Here is a 19,788-nt window from a genome sequence, read left to right as displayed (position 1 = left end):
GCACTAAACCAAGTCACGATTAAGAACAGGTATCCTCTTCCCAGAATAGATGACCTGTTTGATCAGCTGAAGGGAGCAGCAGTGTTCTCTAAGATAGACCTCAGATCAGGTTATCATCAGGTGAAAGTTAAAGAAGGGGATATACCCAAGACAGCATTCAGGACCAGATACGGACATTACGAGTTCGTAGTCATGCCCTTTGATGTGACAAATGCCCCAGCTACTTTCATGTGTTGGTGCAACATCCCTCAGGTCAAGGTTGACCTGGTTGACCAAGCTGAGTCTTGGTCTGAGTTTAGATGTTTGACAATAAGAAATTGATTGAAAAAGAGTCAAGTAGGTCAAGGTTGACCGGATACTTGACTGGGAAGTCCTAACTGGGATGTTAGGTAGAATGGAAGTCCTGGTGAGTGAAGCCAGGCAGAAGGAAAACCCTAGTGAGTGAAGCTAGGTGAAAGTCCTGGTGAGTGAAGCCAGGCAGAAGGAAAGTCCTAGTGAGTGAAGCTAGGCAGATTGAAAACCCTAGTGAGTGAAGCTAGGTGAAAGTCCTGGTGAGTGAAGCCAGGCAAGGAAAATCCAGATGGATCAAGGATGATCGGACATCTGGTGTTGGGAAGTCCAAGTAGGTCAAAGGATTGACTGGATCTGGCACGAGGAAATACAGATAGGTCAAAGGGATTGACCAGACATCTGATGGAAGTCCAAGTAGGTCAAAGGGAGTGACCAGATACTTGGCATGAATAGAAAAGTCCAAGTGGGTCAAAGGGATTGACCAGACACTTGGTGGGAAGTCCTAGCAGGTCAAAGGAGTGACCAGATGCTAGGCATGGTGTACCAACAGGTCAAGGTTGACCGGGTGTTGGTTTGGTAGGCTTGGGACTTGGTTTTGGGCAAAAACCAAGTATGGATCGATCGATGGATCGATCCAGGCCTTTTCTAAGCGAACAGAGAGCCTCTGGATCGATCCAGATGTCCCAATCGATCAGTGGATCGATTGGGACGCGGCTGCTTCGGCCGATAAGCGCTGGATCGATCCAGGCATTTTTCCCAGAGCACAGAGGCGCTCTGGATCGATCCGTGGATCGATCCAAAGCCTCCCCGATCGATTGGGAACATTCGAATCGATCGGGATCCGACCGTTGGCGTCGATAAAGGCCGCAGGCGCACGATTCCTTCGGGATCTCTTCTCCGATACACTCCAGATTTCTCGCCAGCTCCTCCACAACACTCACAAAGCTCAGATCGCCAGTTCTTGAAGGATCTTGGAAGTTCTCCAAGTCAAGAGGCGGATCAAAGCCAAGAAGAGAAGCTAGGGTTAGGGTTTATACTCATTGTAAGCTTGTAAGCTTGTATTTCTTGTATCCTTTCCCTCTCTTCTTGTATTGAGTCTTGTAGGGCTTCTCCGCCCTTGGTAGTTACCATAAAGGAGAGTTTTATTTAGTGGAGGGTGTGTGTGTTGGTGTGGATCCTTGGATTAGTCACCTCTTGTGAGGTGGATACCAAGTAAACCAACCGTGTTAGCGTTGTGTGATTGTTTCTTTGTATTTCCGCTGCACATCTTTGAAGAAACAAGCAATGCCGAGCAACGAGCGAACGCGACGAGCTATTCACCCCCCCCTCTAGCTACTTTTGGTCCTAACAAGTGGTATCAGAGCAATGCCGCTCTTCACCGGAATCATCGCCGGAAGGGTCAAGCATAACAAGAAAAGCTAGAGGGCGAAGAAGTTGGAGCAAATTCATCAAAGTCAAAGAAATCAAAAGGCTCAACTTCAAGATGCAATTCCAAGATGGACTTGGATTTGACACAAGGGTGGCTCCACCATACACTTCCACGAGCTTCGATTCTTGGAAATCAAGAATCGAAAACTTTCTTATGATGGAGATAGAGCAATGGTTTGCTCTAATGGAAGGATTTGAAGCTCCAACAAACTCGAATGGCAAGCTTCTCAAGAAAAGCAAATGGAGCTCGGAGCAAGTCCAAAGGTGCGATGCAAATGACAAAGTGACCAAGCTTTTGGTCAATTTATTGCCAAGCACCATCCTTTGCAAAATTGGAGAATTTGAAGATGCAAAGGAATTATGGAGCAAATTGGCCAAGCTTCATGAAGAGATCCCCTCCACTGTACAAGAGCAAGAAGTATCCAGAGAGGGTGACTCTTTGGAGCAAGACCAAAAGGAGGACTCCGAGGTTGAGAGATGCTCAACCTCCGAAGAAGAGGAAATCCAAGAAGCTTCATCCTCAAGGGAATGCAACGAAGGGAACAAGGAGGGAGCATACTCCTTGTTTCATATTCAAGATGATGAAGCCTCCACCTCTAGGATTGAGGGGGAGCAATCCTTGGTGATGCCGGATCAAGAAGAAGTAGAAGCTTCTACATCCGGGTCAAGAGACAAAGAGGAGGAAGAAGATTCTACCTCCACAAGTCAAGAAAAATCGAATAGAGGAGAATCAAGGTCCGATCAAGAGGAAGCTTCTACCTCCGGATCCAAAGAAAATGTCACCCCTACAAGCAAAGGTATAAATATTTCAATTAATAATAAAAATCATATTATATGCTTTGAGTGTAGGGAACATGGGCACTACAAGAGCAAGTGCCCTAAATTGGCTAAGAAGAAGGGCCAAGTGGCACAAAAAGGCAAGGTGAAGCCCAAGGAGATCATCCCCAACACAAAGAAGAGCAAGGAGCATATTATATGCTTCTCTTGCAATCAAAAGGGGCATTACCGAAGTCAATGCCCCAAGGGGAAGAAGGTGGTCAAGACTCAAGGAGGCACTAGTCAAGGGGGAGCCTCCAAGGTAAAGAAGAAGGTATCTTTTATTGAGCCTACCCCTTTACATTATGGTAAAAAGCATGATAGTTCTAATTTTTATCATTTTAATGCGATTTACCATAAGAATAGGAAGCATGAGGGCTTTAAGGAAAAATATGTGGCCCTACATGCCAAAACTACCCAACCTAAGGTTAGGAAGGTAGATGGACACTTGGGCAAGAACACTAAGGATAATAGGTACAAGCCCAAAAATAAAAATGCTCATGGGTGTAATGAAAAATCAAAATCTAAGGATTTAATGATAGAAAATCAAGTCTTAAGATCAAGACTTGATAAAATGGAAAAGACCCTAAAAAGGATGGAAAATATCCTAAAAGGGTAAAATGAGCATAACCTAGGTTTGGGATACAAACCTAAAGCTAAAAGGGATGTGTCTAGTTATCATAGGGTTCCATATAGCTATGGAACAAACCCTAAGTCTAGAGGTCAAGTCAAAGATACAAGGGAAGATATCCCTAGAAGTCTCTTTGCAACCAAAGTGACTAAGACTTCTAAGAAGTCTAAGAAAGTCACTAACAATATCATAAGGGAGGCTATCCCTAGAGTTGACCTAGAAAATGTGACCAAGGCTTCTAAGAAGCCCAACAAGGTCACTAGGAAGGTATCTAGGGAAGTTATCCCTAGTGAGTACCTAGAGCATCCAAGGAGCACCAATAGGTGTTGGGTTCCTAGGAGCATTTTCTCTACCCCATAAATGGGTTAGAGAGTGTCAACTCCGATTAGAAGGGTAGTTAACCCAACTTTGAGGAAATTGACACTCAAGGAGCATTTTCAGGGTTTTGTTAATCTTTGAAAATGAAATGGAAGTATTATTTACTCCTTGAAAGAGTAAAATGTGCCTAATGGTGGAAGAATTGATTTTAATCTTAAATGACACATATTGGGAAATTCAGAAGAACTACCAAGTTGGGATTTTGGTATGTTCTTAGGAAATTTAAGGCAATCCGAGCCTTAATTTAAAAGTGCTACTCTTGTGAAAAATGAAATATGCCAACATTTGAGGATATGCTTAATTTCGACTGGCATAAATTAATCAAGGAAATTAGAAATGCCAATTTAGGCTTTGGCATTTTCTTGAAGCATTTTAGGGCAATCTAGGTTTAAGTTGTAAGTTTAGCTAAGATTTTAAGGATACTTAGATAGTTAATCTAGGTATATTTTATTTATGCTAAATCTTGCCATGATTGTTTGCCCATCATATGCCATGACATCATGTCTATTTTTGCATTCATGTTTTATTATGCAAAATTCAAAAATACCATGTCATGACATTCATACATCATGTAGTTATAGGAATCTTTCTTTTGGAAGTTATTTTATTTTGATGTATGCCATAACATTATCATGCATTAGTTTAATTCCTTGTAATTAAGGACAAATGGCATTTTAGCAACACTTATTAACAAGTGACATCCTAGGTGGATGTCTAATATTTTTAAAATGCCTAGATAGATATGCATGATCCTTAGATTAGGGCAAAACCAAAATCTACATTTCACAAAGACTATAAGGTGACTTGTATGTGGTTTAGTGCACATTAGATACAAGTGAGATGTTAGGATGATGAACAAAGCTCAAGATGTTGATTTAGTGCATTCTTTTGAGTTTTTAGGTTCATCAAAACACATAGTTATGTGTTTTCCCATCATTGGGAAAGCTAATGTACAAGTCATGTGCATTATGCCCAAGGAACATGATGGGATATTGGTTTTGAAAATGTTTTAAAAAAATTCTTTTGGAAAACCATGGTGAAGGCTATCTTTTGATAGTAATCACCATTGAATAGTTAGACACAAACTTGAAGAAAACGCTAAAGTTTTAGCAAGTTTTCAATCTTGTGTCAATCTTTGAAAATATGATGTATTTTCATAGAAAATTATTTTTCCATGATTAAGTATGCCCTAAATAATGTCTACACGAAATTTCATGATTTTTGGATTTTTGTAGAATTTTCTAGGGGTTTCTGAAGTTGACTGAAATGGAATTTCAGCAACTATCAGAGCTCCGATCGATCCATGGATCGATTGGAGTGCCTGAATCGATCCGTGGATCGATTGGAGTCCTGAATCGATCCGTGGATCGATTCAGAAGGCAGTCCCCGCGAGCAGAAGCTCGCTGGATCGATCAGCCGATCGTTCAAGGTAGTCTGAATCGATCAATCGATCCAAGTTGCTGATTTTGGCTGGGAATGCCTGATTTCAGCATCTTTGAACCCCTTCTGAGTCTAGGTAACCATTCCAAACCCCCAAAAATACATTTGTATACATACAAGGGTGTTTTCATGTGAAAACAAGGATGGATTGGTTAAGGAAGGCTTCATTGAAGTTTAGGTTGAGGTTTGTTTCAAATTTTGAGTATTTGAACCTCAAAACTTCTAAATTTGGGTTTCCTAAAGGTTTAGGGATTCCAAGTCATTGTTGGTGCAATGACAGAAGTTACCACCATGTCTTTAGGGGGAGGGACTCTTTAAAGACATGAAAAATTATTTTTCATAAACCTTGGAAGGTGGTTAACCTTCTTTAAAGAAAATGCTCATGTATGAGCTTTTGAACTTGAAATGGGGAGTGAATATCCTCATTATTTCAAGTGGGAACTCAAGTGGTTAGAAAATGCTCAAGGTTGGGTATTTGTCTACATTGAGGGAGAAGTTAAGGATAAATGAAGGGTATGGGACCTTCATTATCGTGTTGATCACAACGAGTGATGTTGTGAACAACGAGGAGCAACTCTTCAGGGGGAGAGTCGTCAACAAATGGATTTGTTGATGTGTACCCAAAATTGGGGCATGGGTTGATGTGTGCCCAAAGATGGGTTGATGTGTGCCCAAAGATGGGTTGATGTGTGCCAATAGGGGGAGAATGAAAGGACCTGTGAATGGGTGTAAGTTAGGCTTTCATTACCTAGAGGGAGTGTGCCCTCTTAGGAGGAGAATGAAGAGCTTAATTTATGTGTTCATTACCTAGTGGCATAAAGATTGAGGCTATAGAATTAGCCTAACTTACATGTGGTATTGTAAGTGTTATTGTGGTATTGTCAAATATCAAAAAGGGGGAGATTGTTGGTGCAACATCCCTCAGGTCAAGGTTGACCTGGTTGACCAAGCTGAGTCTTGGTCTGAGTTTAGATGTTTGACAATAAGAAATTGATTGAAAAAGAGTCAAGTAGGTCAAGGTTGACCGGATACTTGACTGGGAAGTCCTAACTGGGATGTTAGGTAGAATGGAAGTCCTGGTGAGTGAAGCCAGGCAGAAGGAAAACCCTAGTGAGTGAAGCTAGGTGAAAGTCCTGGTGAGTGAAGCCAGGCAGAAGGAAAGTCCTAGTGAGTGAAGCTAGGCAGATTGAAAACCCTAGTGAGTGAAGCTAGGTGAAAGTCCTGGTGAGTGAAGCCAGGCAAGGAAAATCCAGATGGATCAAGGATGATCGGACATCTGGTGTTGGGAAGTCCAAGTAGGTCAAAGGATTGACTGGATACTTGGCACGAGGAAATACAGATAGGTCAAAGGGATTGACCAGACATATGATGGAAGTCCAAGTAGGTCAAAGGGAGTGACCAGATACTTGACATGAATAGAAAAGTCCAAGTGGGTCAAAGGGATTGACCAGACACTTGGTGGGAAGTCCTAGCAGGTCAAAGGAGTGACCAGATGCTAGGCATGATGTACCAACAGGTCAAGGTTGACCGGGTGTTGGTTTGGTAGGCTTGGGACTTGGTTTTGGGCAAAAACCAAGTACTGGATCGATCAGTGGATCGATCCAAGCCTTTCCTAGCGAACAGAGAGTCTCTGGATCGATCCAGATGTCCCGATCGATCAGTGGATCGATTGGGACGCGGCTGCTTCGCGCGATAAGCGCTGGATCGATCCATGGATCGATCCAGGCGTTTTTCCCAGAGCACAGAGGCGCTCTGGATCGATCCGTGGATCGATCCAAAGCCTCCCCGATCGATTGGGAACATTCGAATCGATCGGGATCCGACCGTTGGCGTCGATAAAGGCCGCAGGCGCACGATTCCTTCGGCATCTCTTCTCCGATTCACTCCAGATCTCTCGCCAGCTCCTCCACAGCACTCACAAAGCTCAGATCGCCAGTTCTTGAAGGATCTTGGAAGTTCTCCAAGTCAAGAGGCGGATCAAAGCCAAGAAGAGAAGCTAGGGTTAGGGTTTATACTCATTGTAAGCTTGTAAGCTTGTATTTCTTGTATCCTTTCCCTCTCTTCTTGTATTGAGTCTTGTAGGGCTTCTCCGCCCTTGGTAGTTACCATAAAGGAGAGTTTTATTTAGTGGAGGGTGTGTGTGTTGGTGTGGATCCTTGGATTAGTCACCTCTTGTGAGGTGGATACCAAGTAAACCAACCGTGTTAGCGTTGTGTGATTGTTTCTTTGTATTTCCGCTGCACATCTTTGAAGAAACAAGCAACGCCGAGCAACGAGCGAACGCGACGAGCTATTCACCCCCCTCTAGCTACTTTTGGTCCTAACATCATGGACCTCATGAACAGGGTATTCAGAAAATATTTAGATAAGTTCGTTATCGTATTCATCGATGACATTCTTATCTATTCAGGAACTCAGGAAGAACACGCAGAGCACCTGAAAATAGTACTGCAGACCCTTCAGCAGAACCAGTTGTACGCCAAGTTCACAAAATGTGAATTTTGGTTAGATCAGGTGTCCTTCCTGGGTCACATCATCTCAAAGGATGGTATTATGGTAGACCCCAGTAAGATAGAAGCTGTGAGTAACTGGAAAAGACCCAAGAACGCTAGCGAGATCAGAAGCTTTCTGGGATTAGCAGGTTATTACAGAAAATTCGTAGAGGACTTCTCCAGGATAGCCTCCCCACTGACAGCTCTCACCAGGAAGAACAGGAAATATCAGTGGACAGAGGACTGCGAGAACAGCTTCAGCAAGAAGATTGACCAGTGCACCTATTCTAGCTCTACCCGAGAACACAGACAGCTTCGATATTTATAGTGATGCCTCTAAGTTGGGACTAGGAGCAGTGCTGATGCAAGACGGCAAGGTAATCGCCTACGCCTCCAGACAACTCAAGGATTATGAGAAGAACTATCCTACTCATGACCTTGAGCTTGCAGCAGTGGTGTTCGCTCTCAAGATTTGGAGACATTACTTGTACGAAACTCAGTGCAGAGTGTATACAGATCATCAGAGTCTGAAGTACTCTTTCACTCAGAAGGATCTGAATATGCGACAGCGCAGATGGCTAGAACTGGTTAAAGACTACGATATAGACATCCTCTACCACCCAGGGAAGGTAAATAGGGTAGCAGATGCACTTAGCAGGAAGTCCAGTGCTGCCCTATTATCTCTAGCAGCCATGTCACCGCCCCTACAGAAAGAGATCACAGACTTCAGCCTTGAACTCATAGTTGGACAGCTCTCTACTATGACGTTAGAGTCTACCTTGCTTGGTGATCTTCAGACAGCTCAGGAACAGGATCCTGAAATTCAGAAGATCAAGCAAGGATTGGCAGAATCAGACAGTGGAGAATTCAGAGTATCTGATAGTGGGGTATTGTACTTTGGTGACAGATTATGTGTTCCAGATCAGGAGGAACTACGCAGGAAGATTTTAGATGAGGCTCACAAGACTCCCTATGCGATGCATCCAGGCTCCACCAAAATGTACCAGGACTTGAAGAAGCATTTTTGATGGCCTGAGATGAAGAGAGACATCGCTCGATATGTCAGCATCTGCCTAACCTGTCAGAGGGTTAAGGCAGAACATCAGAGACCAGGAGGAGTCTTGCAGCCCATTCAGATACCCGAATGGAAGTGGGAAGACATTTCCATGGATTTCATAGTGGGACTACCCAGAACCACGAATGGTTTTGATACCATCTGGGTAATAGTCGACAGGTTGACTAAATCAGCCCACTTCTTAGCTATCTGGATATCCTACTCCATGGAACAGCTAGCACAGTTGTATCTCAAGGAGATCGTTAGACTACATGGAGTCCCACGAACCATTATATCAGACAGAGACAGCAGATTCACATCACACTTCTGGGAGTATGTACAGTCAGCGTTGGGCACAAAGTTAAAGTTCATCACAGCTTTCCATCCTTAGACAGATGGTCAGACGGAGCGAGTAAATCAGGTACTCGAAGATATGCTCCGAGCATGTGCCCTAGACTTCAGGGGAAGTTGGTGCAAATATCTGAGCTTAGCAGAATTTGCATATAACAACAGCTATCAAGCCACCATCGGCATGACACCTTACGAGGCTCTCTATGGGCGGAGGTGTAGATCTCCAATCTGCTGGTATGAGAGTGGTGAACAGAAAGAACTAGAGCTTCAGACAGATCTAGTAGCAGATACCACAGCAGCTATACAGCAGATCCGCCAGAGGATAGAGACAGCTCAGAGTTGCCAGAAAAGCTATGCTGATACCCGACGCAGACCCTTAGAGTTCTCAGTTGGGGATTCAGTGTTCCTCAGAGTAGCTCCCATGAAGGGAGTAATGCGTTTTGGGAAGAAGGACAAACTAAGTCCTAGATATGTGGGACCATACCTTATCAACAGGAGAGTTGGCAAGGTAGCATACGAGCTAGAGCTACCACAGGAGATGTCAGCCATCCATAATGTATTTCATGTCTCTATGCTGAAGAAGCATAACCCAGATGCCACCCAGGTGATTGAGCCCCAGTCGGTACAAGTCCGCGAAGACCTCAACTATGACAGTCGGCCTATTCAGATAATAGACCGAGCAGTTAAGAAATTGCGGAACAAGGAAATATCATTAGTGAAAGTAATTTGGCAAAGTCACACAGCAGAAGAGGCAACCTGGGAGACAGAAGCCAGTATGAGACAGAAGTACCCAGAGTTATTCTAAGTTCGAAGATGAACTTTTTATAAGGTATGGGGGATTGTAACGCCCGAAAATTCTCAAAATAATTATTAGAAATATCCTAGTATTTTTATGGAATTTTAGGATATTTTTACAGAATTTTTAGAGTAGCGGAAGTAGCAAAAATAAATAGAAAAAAAAAATAGCCAACGCGGGAATTGAACCCGAGACCTATTGGGTCCTACGACTTATAGCAGACTCTAGTAACCAAGTGAACCCAGCAGGGTCGTGCTGAAAGGAAAGGGAATCAATTAAATTTATATTAGAGTTGGGCGAAATTACCCACTTAATATAAAAAGGGAGGAATTAAGTGAAGAGTTATTTTTTTTAACGCAACTTCTCCTCTCCTCACCCTAACCTCACGCCGCCCCTCCCTCCTCTTCCTCTCTCGGCGCACCAAGCCCTAAGGGCTCTAGGAGCACTTTCCGGCGACGACTTCGACACGAGGACGCCCCCCTCCGCGAGAGGAACGCATAGACGCGAGAAGATCGTCGAAAGAATCGTCTCCTCCGGAAATCTAGCGATTAGAATCGTAAGAAAATCCGAACAGGAGGTAAGAAACCCCGCACCTGCAGTATAAGTAGCTCTCGTGTGAATTTCATGTATTAGTTTAGTAATATGTAGACTACCGACGCAAAGGATTCGAATTAGCGCATACCAAGTGTTTGATTTAAATTGTTTAGCATAGAAAAATGCAACTTAGGCATTTTAGTGGCTTAGATAAATGCAATAGAAGCATTTCATAGCTTATTGAGTCTTGCTCCAGCTTTTACAGGACCAGATGTCCAGTGGGTGGGCTCCCATAGTCGCCTCTAGGTTTAGATAACCTAGTTCTGGGTTTAGACAACCTAGTAAAAGCAAGACAAGAATTTATTAGCTTATGTTCAGTATTTTACTTTCTCAGTGGCACTGTACTGGATTAGATATCCATTGGGTTGGGCTCTCATAGTCGTCCCTAGGTTCAGCTAGCCTAGTAACCCTACTAGATTCAGAATTTGCAACCCCGGGTTTAGTTAGGGATGTGCGCATAGCAAGTACAGTTGCCAGGCCCAAACAACAGCTTGATTATTATTTTAATCTATTATGAATATAGTTTTCAAACATCACAAAATAGTTATGTGAACTCAGTACAGCCTCAGCATCATATTAGTATTAGCTTAGCTCAGTTTTATATCGGTGTAGCTTTCTGTTGATACAACATGATAGTTTATGATTAGCTCGATTACTATGATTAGTTTTGCTTTCTATGTGATGTATGTCATGCCATGCTTAGCATATTCAGTATGCATTTCAAGTAGCATGTTTTAAAAACATAATATTACATCGAATGCATGTTTTAGTGAGGTAGATGGTTTCTTACTAAGCTCTCAAGCTTACAGATACTATTTTCCTTATACTGCAGATAAAGGTAAAGGTAGCGGAGGCTGGAGGACAATGCTGCAAAGATGTGTGTGGATGAAACTTGGAATAAAGATCTTAGGGATCTAGCAAGTTTTGTTTAAATCATTGGAACTTTTTAGCATTTTACCAGGTTTCGCACTTTAGTATGTTTAAATGCCATGAACTAGTAAATTATGCACTCTACCATGCTTAGAACCTTAGTTATGTGATGTTAGAATGTTTTCCAGTCATTTTAGAACTTGTATGTGTGATTGAGGCACGAAACAGTGCTGAAATCAGACTTCTGGTACGAAATCAGAAACCCCAATCGATCGGCTGATCGATTGGAGGCTTCTCAATCGATCAGCCGATCGATTGAGAAGTTCGTACCGCGAACAGTAGGCCTCTGGATCGATCAGCCGATCGATCCAGCAAATTCTGTCGCGAACAGAAGGCTCTGGGATCGATCACTGGATCGATTGGCCAGTTTGGATCGATCAGCCGATCGATCCAGAATATTGCTCGAGCACAGTAGCGTGTTGGATCGATCACTGGATCGATCCAACCTAAGCCCCACATACAGTAGCCACTTGGATCGATCAATGGATCGATCCGGCCATTCCAATCGATCCGTGGATCGATTGGGAGGCCTGATATCAGCAAGAAACTCTTAGTTAAGTTCCTTGACCATTGGGGGATGTAATATATGTCATGAATAGTTTAAATTACCCCCTTTAGCACATGTAGAACCAAGAAATGATAATAGTTTAGCAAAATTTTAATTAGTACAGCTTCCGTACTTAGATTTAATGATGGTCATGGAATAGTTAGCACAACATAATGTAACAATCGGCCTCACAGCCTAGTTAGTAGGAGGCGGGTCGTTACAATGCAGCTTTAGTGATAAGATAAACATAATTTAGTTGTTTAAAAATGCAGAAATATTTTAAAATTCTAGGATGCTTATCATGGATGTTTATATGTATTCCCATATTTTAATTGACTCTCTTTGGATTTACATGTTTAATCTTAGACATGAGAATTTATGCTAGATTGCTTGAGATAATTAATGATCATGTTTATCTTATTATTCTGGTAGTTAATTGTATATGTTTTCTGTTTTACAACTAAGGTCGAAGGGAGGTATTAGCCTATCAGGGTTTTAGTCCGGGGCCATTTTATTTTATTTTTATATGCAATTATTTATCTATTTAGCACTAAATCTCCAAATTAACTTTCGCGATCAGTTGGGTGGGTTTTTTTATATGCAACTCTTATTATCGATTGATCAGTTCTAAATCCTCAATCAAATTTTGTGATCAGCTCAAAATCCCCAAATTTAATTTTTGATCCCACCACGACTGTCGTTGATTGACCACTGAAAAAGGAGCGCCTCTGCCTCCTTAACATTCCTCAATCTTTTAATGTAGATGTTCCCCACTTCCCTCCTAAATTGTTAATGTGTGTGGTTATTTAGACTTTCTCTTGAAATTGATATATCGGCGAAGAAGCTAAGGGAAAAAAATATAGATGTTTATCTAATCTCTAGTGGTTTTCCATCAAATGATAGATATAAGTTACGTTATTTGAGTTTGTCCACTCAGTTAATTACTTATGTAATTATTTAGGTTGTTTTAATATCATATCAATAGAGACATAGATGAAATAATATTCTATCATTTTTTAAATCAAGAATATCAAGTAATTATTTAGGTTGTTTTAATATCATATCAATAGAGAAAGAGATGAAATAATATTATATCATTTTTAAATCAAGAATTGATAATTGTTCAACATCTAAGAGGATCAAAATTAATATATATCCATTCTTAATGAGGAATCTGAATCTCTGTGTAAATTTCAAAGAGTTGAGTTTGATGACATTTTTTTCAAAATTAATATAGCAAAAGACGATTTGTTCTCCCCTAATACCCCGATTAATCTGTTTCTGGGTTAACACTGAGGAAGTAAATCACGAGTAATTACTATCCATTGGTATAGTGGCTAAGGCATAGGGAAAGCATGCCCGGACGCATCGAGTTTTGACCCCATGACCTAATATGGTAATACTCTATACCTCAACTACTACACCATCACGAGAGGACAAACTTCTTTTAAACTAGATTCTGGATTGGGTATTTCGATGTGACAACATTTTGTTAATCATCATGATGAAATTAGATGAGCTTATTGTAGGATCGATGCGTGTTATAGGGGGTGAATAGTATTCGTGATTTTTTCATTTTTCGAAGAACAATCGGAGATAAACACAGTGGAAATAAAGAAAGAAAACAAAAAGCAAGCGTTAACACTTTTGGTTACATCGTTCGAAGCTTGTGACGACTCCTACTCTAAGGTCCGTGATCGTCGATCACTTTCATTGGACAATCATTATAGATTCAGAAAGTTACAACTTGAAGTATAATTGCTATATAAAATTAAGTTACCGACAATAAAGGATTAAGAAGATATTCGTCGATTGTCGGAGCAGCGGTTCGGCGTTGTTGAGTTGTTTCGGAGCAGCGCACACTTTAGAAGATCGTTCTGTTTCAGTTGTTTCAAAGTTGCTGGTCGAACCCCCTTTTATAGTCGAAGTCGATCGATCTAGGTGTTCGGTCAACCAAACCTTTTGAACCTACCCAGCTTCCCATCCAGATTCTGTCGTTTCAGATAGAGCCTTCATTCGGTTGACTGATCCTGCTTTCCTCGCTGGCTTATCTAGTCCGATCAACCCGGTCCAATCGAGTTAGCTCCTATCTACGATTTAGTCAACTAAATCTAAGGTTTGGTCGATCGATCCCTTGGTCGAACTCAATTAACTCGCTGGAAATATGATCCTTTTCCTTGAAGGTTTGGTCGACCAATTCGAACATTCGATCGACCGAACAAGGCAAAATTTGATCCTATAAAAATGTTAGTCATCAGGGAAACCCTAGGTCTGTTCGGTTATGACTTTCGGATTTCCTGGAAACCCTAGGTCGAACTAACAGCTATTGTTCCCTCTTCGGGGAACGCATCCTCACCTACTTATCTCAGGAGAAATTATCTTTTGTCAGATCAGTCCTCCAGACCGTCTAGACTTTTGCTCAGTGACCGAGACTTCAGGTCTTCATGCTGAACGTCCGCTTCACGACCCGTCCAGACTTCCACCTGGTCTGCGACCACCAGAATTTTCACATAGAGTTCCTGACTCTAGAATTTCGCCCAAAGTGCTCGATCCGTCAAGACTTCGCCAAGTCCATCGGACCAGGACTTTCTTGCCTAACCGCAATTAAGACTTTCCACCTGCCTAATCTCAACTTGGACTTTCCTTTGCCTAAGATCACTTAGGACTTTCCTGCACACTAAGTTCAGTTTGTTAGATAACAAGACACCTTAACTTTGAACTCTTTGCTATTATTAAAACACAGGTTTGATCGTCTGGTGCTCTCTGCACCAATAATTTTCCCCTTTTTGATTATGACAATATAGTTCAAAGTTAAGTAAAAACAAATAACATTTGAAAAGATAAAGTAGAATAAATACCATATAAATTTCAAGTACATTTTTCAAGGTAAAAAAATAAAATGTTGTTGACTCCCTCTTAAGTATTACTTTACTCAAAATAAGATTTTTTACTTTACTTTTAACACTTTTTTTTCTCCTTTGACATATATATAAAAAATTATTAAGTAGAGAGAAAAGTTGAGAAATTTTTTTTAAAATTTGAGAAGTTAATTTTTTAATCTTTTCCTTTAAACTCTTCCTAAAAGTAGCACTTTACTTTTCTTTTAAAAAAAAAATTGATTTAGTTTTTTAAAAATTTATTAGATATTTAAGTTTGAAAAGATTTTTTTGAAAAAAATGTAGTTAAATATTTAGTTTTGAAAAGAGTTTTTTAAGAAAAATTTACTAAATACTTAACTTTTTATAAAATTTTGAAAGACAACTTTTAAAGGATATTTAAAATTTTGAGAAGGAACTAACTAAATGGTTTATTCGTAAGCTAAAAAATTAAATAAAAAAAAAAAATCTGCATACCCCACTATCACGCACGGTTGTGGAGCATGCAGTATATATATATCCTGTGCACCACGCTGTGCATAAGTTTTTTTTTTTTTTAAGCTTACGATTAAGCTATTTAGAATTTTGTCTTCGTAAAAATTTTCAAAATAAAAAATATTTTAGATGCTCACAAAGTTGTGCGACTTAAGGTGGGGTGATGGCCGACATCTGTGTGTGATGCGCGTGGGCGCCTCTTCCGCATAGGAAGTGATGTCGCCAAGATATCAAATTTGTGTGTAAGATTTTATTTTATGTTATTTTTATAGTCGGTATTCGCTATTATATGTAAAAAAAAAAAAAAAAAAAAAAAAAGTTAAACCTCCAACCCTAATCTGGTTAGAAGCGGTGATCGGTGATCATCCGAGGCGGCTCAGGCGGAAGCGCAGGATTTCCACAATGAAGCAGGTGGTCGGGATCGTCGTCTCCAACAAAATGCAGAAGTCGGTCGTGGTGGCCGTCGATCGGCTATTTCACCACAAGCTCTATAATCGATATGTCAAGCGCACCAGCAAATTCATGGCTCACGACGAGAAAAATGACTGCAGCATCGGTGACCGAGTTAGAACTTCATCTCCCTTTCTTGTTTCCTTTTTTTCTTTTCTCTCTACGCATTGTTTTCACGGTATCTAGGATTTGTTCCTTTAATTTAACTTCGTCGAGTCCTTGGCTCATTGATTGCCTACAGTACAGTTCGGTAGTTGTTGAACACTAATCTCTGGAAGAGGTGGATGATATATTTATGCGAAACCATCTATATGTCCGATCGTTTGATAAATTGGTGTTAAATATTCTCTCAGCGGTCAATACCCTTCTTAAACCAAAGGTGCTAGGGATGGTACTGGGTTGGGCACACACAAAAAATTTAGCTACTGATATTCATATACATCTAGGTATCTATTGATGCGGCTAAAATGTGTTGACTGGATGTGAGGGATGGAAGCCATCTTGCAAACAAGAAAGCACACGTAAGATGGCGTTGGAGTTGCCCAACAAAGTCCCTCTAATGTTTAAATTATGATGGTGTCGTGGAAGCAATAAAATGGCAATGGAGAAGAAAGAGATTAGGATTAGATGCTCATATCACGACTTTAATATTTATTAAGGATCAGCATCCTAAACCCCAGGGATTATGAGCTATAGCCCATGAAGCGATCATGCCTAGCTATGGCCCATCCCTGCAGTTCTTCGTGTAACAAGGATCCCAAGAGATTGAGCCCAACATAGGGATCTCGAAGTGCTTGGAGGAGAGTGCTCAGGGAGCTCTGATCTAGAATTAGGTTGACCAGGGAACTTGGATATTGAGTTGCTTAGGGTATTCTAGAGGCAGAGCTGTAAGGAGGACTCGCGAAGCTGAGCCTCATGAAAAATGCAAATTGTACAGGAGCATGGGATGCCAAGTTGTATGGAAACTCAGGATGCTAAGCTATATGAGGAACCCGTGGTGTTGAGTTGCATAGGGGGCCTAGGAGTCTAAGTTGAACAGGGAACCATGCGAGGCTCCCAGTCTTATGTAAGTGGGAGTGCTGACATGGAACGGAGCCACTTAAGTTGAATTTGCTGACCTGGAATGGGATCACTATCTCAAGATATCATCTACTATTTGTACCAACCTATTCCCCATCATGACCTTGTTAGCATTCATTCCTTGATTATTCCCATAATACTAAATGGGTAGCCATACAGTTAGATGGGTCAAATATTGACAAATGCCTGCAATACTTGACCCATCTACATGCAACAAAGAGAAAAAAAAATTGAAGGATTAAGAATTTTTAAATTCATATAGTGATATAGATATTTATTATGAATACATTAAGTTTATTCGGGTACTCATTACTCAAGGCTTTAAATCCAAATCCATCCAATACTAGTCATTAGTTCCTATTAGTTTATCCAAACTCGTCCTAGACTCATTTAACATGTATTGTTACCCATTTAAACATGTTGGTAGTTATTACTACTTTCTAATAGACATCTCTGTCATCTATGGAAGATTTTACAATTATTTTCAATTTGAATTGCACAAGATGATGATGATTAGGTATATAAGTTGTTTCCAGATTATCAGAATGGAAGACACACTTTGACCAAGGCGATGATTTGCACAAATTTTGAGATGGTGATATCTCTACAATTTCATTGGTGCTTTAATTCTCAGTAAAAAAATTATTGTAACTTTGGTCAATTCTATAATTATTGTAATATTATTTTAATTGTCATGTTTTGGTAAATATGATAGTTGGATACATAGTTTGAGTTTTCAGGAAACTTGGCTATGCGGTTTGGTAAATTATCATTTATTTTTTAAAAAAAAATGGTTAATTCAGTAACCGACTGAATTAACCGATTTTGTATGGGTTTAATTTGTTCGGTTTTAATTCGGTTTGCTCAAAAAAAAAGTTTGGTTAGTTCGTTAGGTTGTAACCAAATGCTCAGTCCTATATGTGGTGAGTAGCAGATGGAATGCAACAATGCATGGGGGTCCTGAAAGTGGGAACATAGCTAGTTCTTGAACGCGAAGTGAACAGATGGATGCATAAGGGACTCTCGGCTTCATGAAACAATCAATTGAGAGGTTGTGAAGTTGAACTCTGTGCTCTTTTAATCACTGCTTTGAGGTCTATACCAGAGAAACATGATGAAGATGGCTGTTACACACAGAGAGTAGTGGTGATGGGAGAATGGCTGGCAGTGGTTGTGCACTCTGATTTAGTGGGTGATCTTCCTCTAGTGAACATATGCAAGCCCCATAAGGATCTGCTTTGTAACTCTAGATCTCCAGGGTGATCTGCCTTTTGGATAAATCTTGGAAGGTCACACTGATTCTTGATTTTTCTTAGTTATCTGGAACAGAGTAAAGGATGAAATTAGTGATAAATCACTGAAAAATAAAGAATAATTGTAGATGTGCTCCCTTTGTTTTAAAGCTATTTGATATTTCTGGATGTGAAACAATCATGCTCATACTGGAATCATGGAAAATCATAAACTTCTCCATAACCATATCCTTCATCTCCTATGTAATCATTGTGTTTGATATTATAGCTGTGATCATTAGGTGCTTCAGATCTGTGGTCATTTGCTGGAATATAAGGGGATGATTTTAGGAATCAAGAGTAGTAGCTGTGACCCACTGCCACCTTAAACAATGTCACTAAGAATTTGGAGCTTAGAGAGAAATTTCTTTGTCAAAAGATGAAACTTGGGGCTAGTTCCAGAAGATCTGTCGGTTCATTGATGCATCTATCTTAAAGACACTACTAGGCAACTTCTGCTTATTGATAATGTTGCATTTTCCAAGTACAAATTCTTTCATATAATTTGTACCTGGTAGATGGAAGTATCTAGTTAATAAAGAAAAAGGCATCTTACCATAATCACAGTTATGGCATTTGTAAATGTGTTATTATCATTAACTTCCCTCATCTCGAATAACAAACAGTTGCTGTTCTTTGTAATGTAAATGGTAAGTCACCTGCTTCCTGTTCCCAATGTTGTTTTTCTTTAATCTTAAATATGTGACTGAATGTGCCTTTTTCATTTTGAGAGAAAATGACTTGTTGATAAGTTGGAGTGAAATAGCATGAACCATATGACGACTATCTCGGAAATAAATTGCCTTAAGCTGACTTTGTATTTGAAAAATTTTCTGATGGCATTTTAAGCTTTTGCTCCCAGGTAAGGTTGGATCCTTCTAGGCCACTGAGCAAAAGAAAGGACTGGATTGTGGCCGAGATATTGCGGAAGGCAAGAGTCTATGTTCGACCATCTCCTGCTGCAGATTCAATTGCATCCCAGAGTGTGTCTTCTACATGAGCTTCCTGAGGCAGGAACAATGAATAGTATGTTTTCATGAAGTCCCTTGCCTTGTTCTTTATATTAAGAATTTAGATGAATTAGAAGGACGTGTCTCATACACGGATACTAATTAATCTTGTTCCTTGGCCAATGAGTAATTCAGCTGAATAATGGATGACTAAAAATTCATCAATAGCTTAGCCCTAAATATTTACTTTGATCTAGTTGACTGATGTACAACAACAGCATGGAGTTTCCTGCTTGACCTGAATCTGATATCCAGGAGAACCAATATAAAACTTGTGAAAAGTGATCTCTGTGTTGTAATTAATATTTATATTCTGATTCTTAACTGTAATTCTAAGAAAATGAATTTGAATTCTTATATTTGATTAGTAAAGTTATGGCACGTAAAGGACAAGAAATAATTTTTATGATGATAATCTGATTAAATGACTTATTCTATTTAGCCGTTTAGTTTGTAGTTTTAGAAGGTCTCTTTCATCGTTGTGCATGAACCTTAAATTATTATTATTTTTCAATTAAGGATAAAATTTCTGAAAGAAAGGTGACATCTGTATGAATTAAATACTATTAGGGCTGAGCATTTCAAAACCGAATCAACTTGAACTGATTCGACCGAACTGATTTATTGAAATAGAACAAATCGATATTGTTTGAGCTAACCGAATTTTTTTAACAAAAATTAATTTAATTGAAAATTAAATTAATTGAACTTTTTAAGAGAACAAATGAAACTAAGAAATTTGGCATGACCACGCCCCATACAGAGGATCGTTCTAGCACTTGCGGCCAAGTTATCACCTGACTCGGTTTAGTGATTTTTAAAAACATTGAATTTCTA

At 40.1% G+C, this 19,788-nt stretch overlaps 1 protein-coding gene across 3 annotated transcripts; it reads left to right on the top strand.

Moving 5' to 3' along the window:
• The first annotated feature begins 15,229 nt into the window (after positions 1–15,229).
• Positions 15,230–19,147, top strand: LOC121985282 (30S ribosomal protein S17-like). 3 transcript variants are annotated; one of them, XM_042538631.1, is made up of 3 exons: positions 15,230–15,361; positions 15,466–15,683; positions 18,804–19,147. In XM_042538631.1, exons 2-3 carry the CDS (start codon positions 15,522–15,524, stop codon positions 18,939–18,941), a joined length of 300 nt encoding a protein of 99 aa, XP_042394565.1. In that variant the 5' UTR covers positions 15,230–15,361; positions 15,466–15,521; the 3' UTR covers positions 18,942–19,147. The 3 variants fall into 3 exon arrangements, with proteins under 3 accessions (XP_042394565.1, XP_042394567.1, XP_042394566.1); XM_042538633.1 differs by having other exon boundaries at positions 15,244–15,361; positions 15,469–15,683; XM_042538632.1 differs by having other exon boundaries at positions 15,286–15,357.
• The last annotated feature ends 641 nt before the right edge of the window (positions 19,148–19,788 follow it).

Source organism: Zingiber officinale, chromosome 5B (assembly GCF_018446385.1).
Source record: "Zingiber officinale cultivar Zhangliang chromosome 5B, Zo_v1.1, whole genome shotgun sequence".
In the NCBI taxonomy this organism is placed as follows: domain Eukaryota; kingdom Viridiplantae; phylum Streptophyta; class Magnoliopsida; order Zingiberales; family Zingiberaceae; genus Zingiber; species Zingiber officinale.
Note: the sequence above shows the minus strand (reverse complement) of the source record. Positions and strands in the feature narration are given on the sequence as shown.

Bases quoted from the DNA above. Each gene is read 5' to 3' on its own strand.
- LOC121985282 (XM_042538631.1), top strand. From the start codon at position 15,522: ATGAAGCAGGTGGTCGGGATCGTCGTCTCCAACAAAATGCAGAAGTCG. The intron at 15,684-18,803 runs GTTAGAACTTCA...TTTTGCTCCCAG, and splicing joins ACTGCAGCATCGGTGACCGA to GTAAGGTTGGATCCTTCTAG.